Source organism: Polistes dominula, unplaced genomic scaffold, assembly GCF_049000335.1.
Source record: "Polistes dominula isolate Pdom_NZ unplaced genomic scaffold, Pdom_raw_medaka contig_28, whole genome shotgun sequence".
Taxonomy (NCBI): Eukaryota; Metazoa; Arthropoda; class Insecta; order Hymenoptera; family Vespidae; genus Polistes; species Polistes dominula.
This window is the reverse complement of record NW_028300879.1, coordinates 153,674-167,179: the sequence shown is the minus strand read 5'-3', so window position 1 is coordinate 167,179 and position 13,506 is coordinate 153,674. Positions and strand designations below refer to the sequence as shown.

The window sequence follows — 13,506 nt, the reverse complement described above, 5'->3', positions numbered from 1 at the left end:
TAACTGACAGCTAAAAATAATGATAAAAAACAAAATATAATATATGACAGTTAATAGCATTAGCGTGAATGACATTGAAATTAAAAAAATTCCTACAAAAATAAAATATTACAGAATGCATCAGGTTTTTGTTACTTATAAATGCGTTAAAGCTTGTTAGTTTGCATGATATCTAAAATAGTAATTGCACCAGCTGACCAAACTGACCTTGTCCGACCGATTTTGCGATTTTCAAGACAAATGAGTATCTTCCTACTACGATTAAGTGAAAAAGTCAGTCGTTATATTCGTCTACTAGCGCAAGGTTGTCTATGAAATAGACAAGAGTTTGTTCTATTGGAAATACATTAGATTACAAGAAACAAGGCATTAAAAAGATTACAAATAGTTAACAAATTTCTATAATAACTAATAATTAATAATAATAATAATAACTGATAATAAGAATAATTTTAAATTTGTATGCACTTCAAGTCAACAACGTTAAATATTTGTATCGGGTTAGCCGTGACAATCAACGATGGAATTAGGAATAGATACGGATAAGGTGAGATCATTCGTTTTTCACACAAATCAACATTATTAGAAATATTTTTCTTCCAAATGGAAGGAAATATTGACTTTAGAGTAAAAGAGAGAAGTAAGAAGATTGCAGAAAGGAGGAGGATGCCCTTGGCGCGTCTGGCGAACAATTTTTGAGGTCGCCATTTGTTTTTTTCTTTTTCTTCTTTTTATTTTCCTTGGTGGCTCGCTCGGACCACGAAGGAAATCGGCAAAACGTAATTTACTTTGGCGCAGGAGAAAGAAGAGAGAGAGCGAGAGAGCGAGAGAGCGAGAGAGCGAGAGAGAGAGAGAGAATGTGGATCGACACTTGCCGGACTGGTCAGAACGGGAGAGAGTAAATAAAAACAAGTCCTGCATACCAAAGTTGCGTTCTATATGTAGGTGTACCTATACGTTCATATGTATGTATATATATTATTATATAGAGAGAGAGAGAGAGATTCAGGCCTGGCTCGCGGGTCATAACGGCCGAAGATTCTTCTCGCGGGGCCTTTGCCCGGACTACTTTGACCATGGACTCGTAATGACGTGTAAAACTTTTCTTCCACGGCACGTGAAACGATGCGCACCCAAAACGCCATGACACATTCTTCCTACAATTACATACCTCACATTGTTTCCTCCTTAGACAATAATAAGTTACCTTATCTTGCCATTAAGAGATATATATATACTATTTTATTATTAACCTGAGTCATCCTTTTGACGATTAAACTTAGATAATCATTTAGCCTTCTTCCAACTAATTCGATCCTACTTCACTTTTTTCTTTTCTTTTTTCCCTCGCTAAAAAAACAAATCTATATTTGACGTATCAACATTGTTGTTGTTTTTTTCTTTTATTTTTATTATCGTATCTAAGCGATACGATAATTGAGATATTAGTTTCCATTAAGGAGTTTTTTTTCATCATTTGTTTGATATAACTGGTTTGAAATAAAATTGATCTATCGTCTCGAACGGTGGAAAGTCTTAACCGTTGTGTATCTTTCTTTATGGGAAAACGCATGAAATCGATAGAAATTGGCTTTTAACGGGGTCACGATCAACATGTCTCGAATAATCGACCTACTTTGATCATGCCACTCTATGCCAATCTCATTAACATTTCAAATTGTGTAATTACGTTGGCGGTAAAGATGACTCCTTTCGTCGGCGTAACTTTGCGCAATTCTACACTAATGCAACTTATGAATAAGTAAATAGGATAATATTTCTTTACAATTTTTATGGTTTTTTTTTTGTTTTGTTTTTTCTTTTCTTTTCTTTTCTTTCTTCTTAACTTACCCTTTTCGCAATGTACTGAAGAGGATAAAGCAAAGGCCAGAAGCCACTCCGGCTGCTACTAAACTTACGCTCGGTGACACGATCATTATTCTCGTCAAAATGTATTTACGTTATTTAATTGATGGTACGTTTAGTTAAATGCGTTTTATGCGTTACGAGAAAACACCATAATTCATTGAAAAGTAAAAAAAAATAAATATACATATGTATATTTATAAAAAAATAACGATTTCTATCGCAATAGAGTTATATTTGTAAGTACTTAAAGTAAGCGAGAATATGAAGTGCTGTGTGTGCCACACGGCTACGCGTATCTTCACGGACTGTCGGTTCTTCGCTTTTTCTCGATCCAATAAAGAGCGACAGAGAGAGAGAGAGAGAGAGAGAGAGAGAGAGAGAGAGAGAGAGAGAAAGAAAATTAAAAAAAAGAGATTCACGATTAAATCGAGTTATATCAGATGTAACCGATAATAACGATAAATAAATACGGATCCGCCGTTCAAAGTCAAAATTCATCGTTGTCTCGGAAATATCGATTTGTTTCTCTTTGTTTTTTCATTTAAATATACAATTTATATTCGGACGTTTGGTAACCTATTTATTTTGTAGATTCTTGACGAAATAATCGTTCGATACAATATCTTAGTAATCTGCAATAAATGTTTTTTAATAAGACGTTAAAAAAAACAAAGGGACTATTCGACTGGAAGCTAATAAAATATCGTTTCATTTTTCATTCTTCCTTTCGAAAGTATCACATCTGGTAAAAGATAACAAGTACGCGGTAGAAAGTACCGTATAAACGGTTATCTTTATATTGCTCCACTTTTCAATGAAAAAACCATTGCAAACCGATTTCGATTGATTTCACTAATTGCAAGTTTAAATTTTACGCGCCGCGACCATCTACTTCCTTTGCTCCTCTTCTTTCGCTTCTTTATCTTCCTTTTATTTTTAGCTTTAACGACGATCTCTTAACACGATCTAAACGTTCTAAACGATATTGTCATTTAACTCTTTTTTTGATCTTACGTCATCAAACGTTTCTCATGTTTTTAAGTCAAGCTTACTGCAATGTCAAATATTTCTTAACGATATTTTCGAAAACGATTTAAAATAAAGTTATTCAAAAATCAGTCATGAAATAAATGGAAAAAAACAATGAATTTACCGTCGATTCTTCTTCGAATCATTATGCAACGATTATTTGTCTTTTTTTCTTTCAAAATTTACAACCACGTTTAGATCTATTGTTTGTAAAACTAACAAATTCAAATCTCCTTCTCTCTCTCTCTCTCTCTCTCTCTCTCTTCCCGATGAATTGCTACCCGAGAATATTGTACTCGTATTTTATATTTGTCAAAATATTCAAATGCTTCCGTTTGAGCGTAGCTTTAAATTCACGTGATGCTAACAGAACGCGCGATAAGATTCGACTGGAGCGAAACTAAAGTTCTCCTCTTGTGCAACGATGTACCTACTCGATGTATATAGAACCACTTGATTTTGTCTCAATATACATACTTAAAGTATATACGTGCATGTAGATGCATCGTGCATCTTGACTACATACACGCGAATCATGCTGCACACTTACATTTTTTTGTCGACCATTCAATCTTATCGAAAGAAAAGAAAAATACATCGAACTTTGCACGCATCTCTACTATTCTTCTATTACTACATTCAAATTTCTTACATAATAGTAATAGAAAGACGTTAGATTGCATCACGAGTTTTTTTTATGTACATAGATTTTTAATACTCTCGAGTATATCTGGTTGCCGCCGTTAAGGCGTTTATCTCATTAATGATTGTCGATAATTATGTTCTCTACCTTATCATACAAAAAAATAATCTACCTTATCGATAATAAGAAAGTCATTATTTAATGGTATTTCAATAAAATAAAAATTAATCAATTTATTATCTGACACTTTTTAATTAAAAAAAAATATGTAAATGAATTCGCTGATCAAGCAAGTGTAATATTCTTTTAGTACAAAAGAATAAAGAGTTATTAGGATCATAATAGAGTATAATTATCGGCATTGAATTTACGATCGACATCGAGTATAACAGATAAAATCAATCTGTTGAATAGAAGATGAATCAAAGAATAAATGAGTAAATTATGTATTACCTTCTCAAATGAATTAAAAGTTATCTCTACAATTAGAAATTAGATGCATCGTCTTGCTCGCATCAACTTTTTTATTGCCATTATCGTGTGGTATGTTTCTTCGAACGGTTGTTCGGTGTTTGCTCGATAAATATTAGTTTATTCGCCAAAAAGTGTTTCTCCTGTCAATTGTGCTTATATTTGACCTTCGATTTTATAACGTTTTACTCACATTTTTACACACATATTCATCGATTAAAAGAGATTTATCGGAAATTTTTCGATCCTCTACGTATTGACGATATCGCACGTACTTTGCACTTTCATGCTTGCTTGAAATATTTTCAAGACAATTATCATAAAAGACGACGGCCTTGAACAAAACTTGTACATTTTTGCATTAACAAAAAAAAAAAAAAAAAAATAATAAAATTTTTATGATTGAAAATATTGTTCAGCTTTAGCTGATATCATTTTTTAAACGTTCAAACAGTTATTATACATTTTTTTGCAAACAACTCGTACATCAGACTTATGTGTGTGCTTATGAGTTCAATTTGCGAAATTTCTACATTTATATACGCGCGATCGATCGTTTTTTATTAAGTAAACATAAGTTAACAATATAAAACAAATAATTAAACATTTTGTAAAGCATATATTTACAAGTACAATCATTAATTACCTGATTATCTTTTTCCATGTGACTCACAACTATGAATAGTGATGTCAAACGATTAACTTCGTCTCGTAGAATAAAGTTGTTCTTATGAAGGCCGTCGGTTTCGAATTTCGGAGATAACTTCCCAATCTACCTACCATCCGCAATGGTAATACAATTTCTCGTTTGAAGCATTAAACATGTGCTAAATGTACGACAACGTTAACGATTCGGTTGCCTCGAAATAAGACCTTACATCCGAGGTTAAATTGACAAACAGTGATTAAGAAGCGTTTGGCGTCTATCAAAGGATCCGACGATACTAACGAAATTATCGCACGTACATAAATAAATATACATCATACATATATACATACATAAATAGACAAGTGATGGATAATAAAATTGAGGATTGTATCGAGCAAAGAAGAGAACTCATTCCTAATAGGCGCGACGTTCAACTGCGTCACCAGGTATATCCAAATGTATTACCTTATTTATTATTCCTATTTATTTACTTAATAAGAACTATTTTGCATAGAGGCATATTGGTAGAAAAAAAAAAGTACAATAATTAATGATTCATATAATTAACAACCACACACACCTAATAATATTATTCATTATTCGATAGCAGGAATATCCCCCCCCCCATTGATTCCAATTGTTTAATGTAAAATATGATTAAAGGTAGTCGATCAAATAAAAAGAAGTGGAAAAAATATCAAAACAAGTTTATTTTGAGTCGTCGTCGTCGTCAAGATAATACGCGATACACAGACGAATTTCTCTTCTTTGTTTTTTTTTTTTTTTTTTTTTTTTTTTACGTTGGAAGATCATACTTATCTCTTACGTATTATATGGACATCATATCAGTGACTGATCCGAACGTGATATTGTGTACCAAACGATTTATGGGATGATCTACTGTCATATAAAGATTTTCTATTATTTCAAACATATTATTATTAGCCAATGAAATGACACAAATGATTAATAAAACAGGGAATCTTTTTAAAAGAGATTGATTATCTCTGTCGTCAAAATCTTCATTATTATTTTCATAGTTTATAGATAAATATAGGGAGAAAATTGTTCAACTGATTATCGAATAAATAATTAGTGCGACCGACAATCATCGCAATGTGAAATTAGACGATTCGAAGCTTAACATTTTTCCACTTATCTCCATCTTATCGCAATGTCGAGTGCAACAGATAATATATTGAAGGTAATCAAGTGGGGTACCTAGTAATATCTGGAATAAAGGTACGTTCGTCTTCTGTTGAGAGAAAAGGAAAAAAAAAAAAAGAAAGAAAAGTTGTTGGTCGTATTCTCATCTTCACCCCTGGCTCTTCGTATTTATTTTCTTCATTTTTGATGTTGGTTTGAACCTTAGTAGACAGTAAAACCTCTCCACCCTTGTCGAACGGTGCCGCGCGGGATTATTCACTAGCTCTGCGCAGATTTGTAAGCGCGTGCGCTGTAAAACCAAGTGTAAGTGTATACATTTCGATGTATTAGTGTATACGTACAGATGAATTATATGTGTAAGCACATGGACGATGAAAGTGCAGTGTAGTTCTACAGCACGACGAGGGGACATACACTACGTGTTCGGATTCGCGAGGGAGAGGAGTCCGGTGTATGAACACGCGAGCATAAACGACTCAATCTTTTCACAAACGATTTGCTTTAGTTTATGTCCAACCTTCGGTGGACGCGCTCCTATTTTTGCCTGTGCTCTCTTTCTTTCTTTTTTCCTCTTTCCTTCCTTTCTTCCTTCCTTCCTTCCTTTCTTCCTTTCTTCCTTTCTATTTTTTCCTTTTCCTTTTTCTTTCTCATTTTGGTATTTTTTTTTTCTCTCTACTTGTAGATATTTTTCTCCTAATAATTTATCCCTTTGCACATTCAGACATTTTTGAACGAGCAAAGAAAAACATGCGGGAACATTTCAGCCTATAAGAATTTGGAAATAACAGGGAAATACAATATTTAGATAAATAATTGTTTGTTTGGGGGAATCTCCAGTGTGGTAAAGAAGAAGAAGAAGAAGAAGAAGAAAGAAAGCAAGCAAGCAAAGTAACCCTCCCTTCGCGTCCTACTCCTCTTACCACGATTTTCGCGAACAACGGGGCTGATCGATAGCACCGGGTTAAAAGGGAAAGCTAGCTATCCTCAAACTCGATATATCTGACAATTTCAATATTATTTATATTTTGTCTTCATTTCTTTTATTCGCACATTAAACGACAACTAAATAAAAGATTAAAGGTATCGGAAATTTCAAAGAAAAACATCAACAAGAGAAATTCTACCTTTTACGATCTCGCTCGATTCTTCCTCCTTAGTTAGAAATTTCGAAATAGGATAAAGTTATCTTAAAGTCAAAAGCCATTGGTCGACGATCTCTTGGCGCATTTACTCCCCTTCCAATAATTTCTCTCAAGTTCTCCACGGTGGTGAATACGCGCGAGTGAGAAAAGAAAAAACGCTTTGTGTTTCTGCGAACGTGACTCCGTTAACCACGTGGACGCTGTTAACTGATACGAATAGGATGGTTTACCTGTTCCCCCGTTCGTCATTTCATTTTAGAGAAAGAAAGAGTCATGATAAATCAAATAGATTGTGATTTAGAAGAGATTTGTTCTTTGACATGATCGAAGCAACGATATAGATCAATGAAATCGATCGATCATTAGTGACGTGGTGAAAAACAACAACAAGAAAAAAAAAAAGAAAAAAAGAAGGAAGAATCGAGTGAGTGGTTGTGTTTAATATCGGCGGTGGTGGTCATTCTTTACTTATTGTTAGCATCGCGAACTGCGGGGTAAGCATTATTAATGAACAATCCTTATGCACTATTAATTGTCATCGACATTGTTCCGACGTTTTTATTTTTGTTTTAATCCTTGACCTTAAAGACCTTCGCAAAGTTTTTCTTCTTCTACGACGAATCTTACATTTGCGAATTCGAACAAGACATATGATGACAGATTACATATATTGTTCCATTTGCGAATATAATCGATTGGCCAAAGTAGAAGTCCGGATCATTTACTCTTGATGAGTAAACATTTCATTGGGAAAAAGGGGTGCGGTTAAATGTAATAGCTTTGACATTTTTTCCCGACTTATTAACGAAGATTAACACGATCGATTTTTTTCTCGATCTCCCACGTTCCCTACCACGCATATTCGAATGCAACATTTATGAATAATACGCGTTTCTAAGGCAATTAAATGTTCCAAGTATTTGTCCACACACCTATTATTTATATTAATGAACATTTCTAGAGGTAGTTTTAAATTCGTGGTATATGTAGCTCGTTGACGAGTTAGCTTTTTTCCCTTGTTTCTTTCTTCTAAAAATAAAATCGTTTCTTTTCGTGCAACGTCGAGAGTTAGAAAAATTATCGATCGGTTCCGTGAACAACAATGACTCGAGAAGTCATTTGTTATTAATTAAGTGTCCACGCTAACGAGTTGTCAAGAATTTGGAATAGCCTGACAGTTTGTCTTCTTCCTTGGCAAGATATTTTCTTGATTTTTTTCTTTTTTTTTCACAACGAGAACTTTGACATTTTAGGAACTACGAGTGGAAGTTAAAGAAGACCGGGGAGAAAAAGGAATTGATTGATTTACAATTATTAAGAATTTGTTCTTGATTCATACGACACAAATCGAATACAAGGGTTTGATCGTAATGGTAAAAATGTCTCCGGATTACGTCAAAGCCGTCGAAGGTGGTGTACAACCAACACAGGTGAAGATGCAATTGCATGCGGATAAATTAATGATCGATGATCGTTTATAACAATATTTACAATGCGTCTCATGCCAGAACATTTTTTTTTCCTCACCTAATATATAAATAATGTTTCATTCATTCAGATAGATGAACTTATTTATTTCAGCAAGCAATTTTTTTTCTCCAAAAGATCTTCATTCCCATCATCCATTCGTAATCACGAATTTTTGCCACTTTTTATGTTAAACACTGTTGTTGAACTCGACAAATTGACCACAATGTTCAGGTTACTTGACAACAAAAAGCCAACAAAAACGAATATCACACGATCAATGTTATTTACACTAAAAATTCTTATGTGTGTGTGTGTGTTTTTTTCTTCTTTCATTATTCCAGATTATAGAGACGAAAATCTACACGAGAAGATGGCTAATCTTGATGATTTTCGTAATATACAGTGCCAGCAACGCGATGCAATGGATTCAATACAGTATCATAGCGAACATTGTCGAACGATATTACAAAGTTACGAGTGTTCTAGTGGATTTGACGAGTATGATATTTATGATAGCGTACATACCGTTCATATTTCCAGCCAGTTATCTTCTCGACAAATTTGTAAGTAACGCGCCTTTCGATCGATCGCTGTGTAAAGAGAAACTGTGTTAACAAGAAAAAGAAAAAAATATTCGTATCTCGTCAACGGTACTTATACATACGATTACTGTAGCTTCAATTAAGAACTTTACTTCAACTAAGAACATTACATATCAACGAAATTCAGAATAGTAATAGTTTATAAAATCCGATGCTCAATATTAAAGGAGAAGTTGCTTTTTAAATGTGACTTATGAAAAGATAAAAAGCTCTTCTCAGTCAGTGCCGTATAGCTAAATTATTGAATGTTTTCTTTTATTCCATTAAAATTGTCTAGTCTATTATTCGATTCGGACGGTAAGATTTTTCAAGCTTGAGATGTTGCAACACTCGGAGAATTTAATTGACCTCGTTTCATAATACGATGAACGCTCAGCGTGATAAGTACGTTAACGCTAAATGAATCGATCCTTTCTTTAAATAATCATATCATTCGAAATAATTACAATTAACTTTTCATGAAAATATCTTATTTCGCAGGGTTTACGAGTGGCTGTTATAGCGGGTGCAATTGGAACGGCAATCGGTTCATGGATCAAAGTTTTTAGCGTTTCGCCAAACTTATTTTGGACTGCTTTCCTTGGTCAAACAATTGTTGCCATTAGTCAAACTTTTGTTCTATCGGTTCCTTCACGATTAGCAGCCGTTTGGTTCGGTCCTGATCAAGTTAGTAGTGCCTGTAGCATCGGCGTTTTTGGAAATCAGGTAATTCATACATTTGACTTTTTTCATTTGTCTTCATTTCGAGTTACAACACTTCTTACAAGATCATCAAGGGACTTCAACAAATAATTCATTGTTTTATCGCATCGTTTATTTTTCTATCTAAAAAAGAGTTTACGTCAATCGCGATAATGGTTACTGCTTTTTATAACGATAGATGATCAACGTATGTATGTATGTACATATGTGATAGCACAAAGTATTGGAAAAATGTAATATCAACAGTCAATTTTTCCACTCTCGCCAATTGATTTAATGAAACACGATATAAACATTCCTATTCCTATAAACATTCCTACGATAAATATACAAATTTACGAACAAGATTCGAGAATATTCCTAAAAAAAAGTTGAATAATTGAAAATAATTTTATCGAGCTACTCGAGTAAGTAACATCGAATGAATTTAACGAAATATATTATCTGAATCTGTCAGATATATCGTCAATATCGAATATCAAGTATCAGCATTGTCTTTTGTCAAAGTCAAAGTCTATCGTTTCGTTCTTAACATCGCTAGTAAAAGGAAATACTAATTTATTAAAGAGGATAGCGAATAATTTATATGATGTCATATTATGTGACGACATATTAAACGAAGATAACACGAGGACAGTCTGGTCCTCGAAAGATCTATCATTGTTATTTAAAGGAAGGGATACGATCATTATTCTTTTAGGCCTATCATGATACTCATTCAGAGAGCCGGAAACCGATTAAACATAACGAGAAGTCGGACACGAATCGCGTTAATCATCTAAAGTACAAAGAGAAGAATATTCGAACTTTTCCTTTTGTTCTTGAAAAAAGACAAATTTCAAATGGGTGACCGAGAATAAAATAATTAAAATCTTTCTTAATAGTACTAGTATATATATATATATATAATAAGACGAGTAGAGCAAGTAAAGAAATGAAATTCATCTCTTGTAAGTAAGTAGGAAAAAATTGTTCAATGAGGTCAAGTGGGAATACGACGTATACCTCTGTGGTATACGTCTACTTTGAAGTTTGAAGCGTCTCGTTGAACGATCAAACGGATTCGATCGTAATTAATTCATACAAATATCTCCTATCCCGCACGCAATTTGTGAATCAACGTAGTAATAAAACACTTTCGCATAAATATACATACGATATACCTTCTACTTATCCAAACAGGGTGAGTGCGTAAGTATTTATATATATATACATACGTGGATGATCTATGTGCGAAAAACGATGTGTCGTCTGTGCGATTATAATTCAAAGCTGGGGTCCGAACCCCTTCGTACAATGAATCGTGCGTGGGTGCATAGTTCGGTTAGCTTTCCCACATAATCATCTGATCATTTAAATCTCGTGCTATCAACTTTGAACCCTTTTTAAGAGGGTTCTAATCTAATGTTTATTACATAAAAACAACTTAAGAATCCTATTTTATTATTATGTTTGCAGTTGGGTATAGCCATTGGTTTTCTATTTCCGCCTATATTAGTACCAAACAGTGATGATCCTGATCTAGTCGCACGCGGTTTTCAGATTATGCTTTATATCGTTGCTGCTATCACATCACTCGTATTGGTATTAATACTTCTCTGTAAGAATTTATTCCAATTTCAATTTGATTGTCTAAGCCTTTCAAAAGGCTCAAAAATATTGACCAATTTGTATTTTCTTGCACAGTCTTTAAAGCCCAACCACCTCTTCCTCCCAGTCCCGCTCAAGCTGTACAAAGGGATAACGAATCTGCGGAAGATTTTATTCAATCCGTTAAAAGACTCCTCACCAACGTAGGATACCTGTTGCTTTTATTGAGCTATGGAATAAACGTCGGAATATTCTACGCTATCAGTACGCTTCTGAATCAAATCATTTTAGAATATTTCCCGGTAAGTTTCGACTTTCTATAATTTCATGCAAATCTTTTCTAATAAATCATTTTTATTTGTCCCTCGCACAGGGACACGAGGAAGATGCTGGTAGAGTTGGTTTGACCATCGTATGTGCTGGAATGTTAGGCTCCGTTGTCTGTGGTATCGTGTTAGATAAAACGCATAAGTATAAGTGAGTATCCATATTACAAAATGTTTGTGGCAATGTTAAAAAAAAAAAAAAAAAAAACGATAAAATATTGTCAACGACAATTTTCATATTCGCAGAGAAACAACACTAGGAATTTATATCTGCTCCTTCTTGGGAATGATCATTTTCACCTTTACTCTAGACATCGATCGAATATACGTTGTTTATATCACATCCGCTGTACTTGGGTATAGCTTTTTATAGACATTTTTTTAATATTCAAGAAATTATTCAATAAAATACCAATATTACTTATTTTTGTTTTCAGATTTTTCATGACTGGTTATTTACCGGTTGGTTTCGAACTCGCTGCTGAATTAACATATCCAGAACCAGAAGGAACGTCTGCGGGATTGCTCAACGCGGTGACACAGGTGTCAAATAATTTTATTTCATCCTGCAATAAATTGTTATGTTCATTTATCAAGCCGTCAATTAAGTCGACCTCGTATCAATTTTATCATGTAAATAACAAAATATGAACCTTTTTAGGTATTTGGTATACTCTTCACGATCCTCTACCGCTATCTGATCAAACTTCTCGGCGATTTATGGGCAAATATAATTTTATGCATCGCCTTAGCAATCGGAGCCTTTTTCACAACAATAATACCAAATGATCTTAGAAGACAAAACGCCAAATTCTAAAACACGGAACGAAAGTACAAATGTCAATTCTTTTAAGCTGGGAATATCAAGAGAACCTATTTTTGCGAAGATTTCAACGACGACGATAAATAACATCGTTTACATAATTGTTATAGAAATGTTTTATCATCAAATTATTTATTGTGTTAGAGTTAAAAAAGAACGGAAAGTACCTACTTGCAATCGAGAGAATGAATCTATTCAAATGTTATAGTGGTAATGAGATGTGCGTCACTATCGATGCTCCAAAGATTTTTATTCAAGTAGAAATTAGACTAACTAATTAGAAATTATGAAACATTAATCCCACAATTTGTAGACGAATATTTTTTCGCCGAGATATATGATATACACATATATTTTTTTAGATGTGTGAACACAAAACAAAAAGGAAAAAGTAAAATTGCAGGTCAATAGATAAAAACAAATAAGAATACCATATATATATATGGAAAAAGACAAAATTATTTTTAGTACGTAGAATCGTATAAATATATATATATATATATATATATGTATAAAATTTGATGATGCTGTGCATCCAACGATATAATTATATTTTATGTATAATCAAAGAAAATGAAGTATTAGTATTAGTATTAATTATGAAGGTACACCTTGTCTTCGTTTTTACTTTCTATGGAAAAGACATTAAGAGAAGAGTCAATATTGTTGATATAGTTCCTAGACAAAGTGACAAATCTCTATACGAGATACCATGAATTTTAACTCTACGTATTTTTATTTAAATAATAACTTGATAAAATTATATTGTTTAAATGAGTCTTTCATTTTTGTCTTTTGTTTTTTTCTCTTATACTTACTTCTTTACGATACGTGAATATAATGAGACCAAAATAGCATCAATTTATTCGTCTTCCAACATGAATTTTATCATAGTTATATTGTTATCTTTTATTTCGTAAGCTATAGTATTTACAGAATACGTTAATGATAAGATTATAATTCAATTTTATGAATGTTTATACTATTTCGTTTGAATATTGCAATGAAAAAAAAAAAAAAGAA

The 13,506-nt window shown here is 33.1% G+C and overlaps 2 protein-coding genes across 9 annotated transcripts in view; one reads left to right on the top strand and one right to left on the bottom strand.

The window, feature by feature from the left end:
- The window catches only part of LOC107068439 (Myosin-7a binding protein), a 27,316-nt gene extending 24,026 nt beyond the window's left edge, over positions 1 to 3,290 (bottom strand). For 2 of the 3 annotated variants that reach the window (XM_015324795.2, XM_089173297.1), the window contains exon 1: positions 1,852 to 1,941. In XM_015324795.2, the coding sequence (XP_015180281.2) occupies positions 1,852 to 1,937 (86 nt within the window). In that variant the 5' untranslated portion in view covers positions 1,938 to 1,941. Of the gene's footprint in view, positions 1 to 1,851 lie in introns of all 3 variants that reach the window. The other variant, XM_015324793.2, reaches the window with a different exon arrangement.
- LOC107068442 (choline/ethanolamine transporter flvcr2a) overlaps positions 1 to 13,506 on the top strand; it is a 20,464-nt gene extending 6,958 nt beyond the window's left edge. The window contains exons 1-11 of one of the 6 annotated variants that reach the window (XM_089173454.1): positions 6,240 to 6,716; positions 7,230 to 7,464; positions 8,224 to 8,400; positions 8,782 to 9,003; positions 9,523 to 9,747; positions 11,203 to 11,344; positions 11,431 to 11,636; positions 11,708 to 11,811; positions 11,907 to 12,017; positions 12,098 to 12,203; positions 12,322 to 13,506. In XM_089173454.1, coding sequence (XP_089029580.1) covers positions 8,341 to 8,400; positions 8,782 to 9,003; positions 9,523 to 9,747; positions 11,203 to 11,344; positions 11,431 to 11,636; positions 11,708 to 11,811; positions 11,907 to 12,017; positions 12,098 to 12,203; positions 12,322 to 12,477 — 1,332 coding nt within the window. In that variant the 5' untranslated portion in view covers positions 6,240 to 6,716; positions 7,230 to 7,464; positions 8,224 to 8,340 and the 3' untranslated portion in view covers positions 12,478 to 13,506. Of the gene's footprint in view, positions 1 to 6,238; positions 7,465 to 8,223; positions 8,401 to 8,781; positions 9,004 to 9,522; positions 9,748 to 11,202; positions 11,345 to 11,430; positions 11,637 to 11,707; positions 11,812 to 11,906; positions 12,018 to 12,097; positions 12,239 to 12,321 lie in introns of those variants that run through there. The other 5 variants (XM_015324807.2, XM_015324805.2, XM_015324809.2 and 2 more) reach the window with 5 other exon arrangements.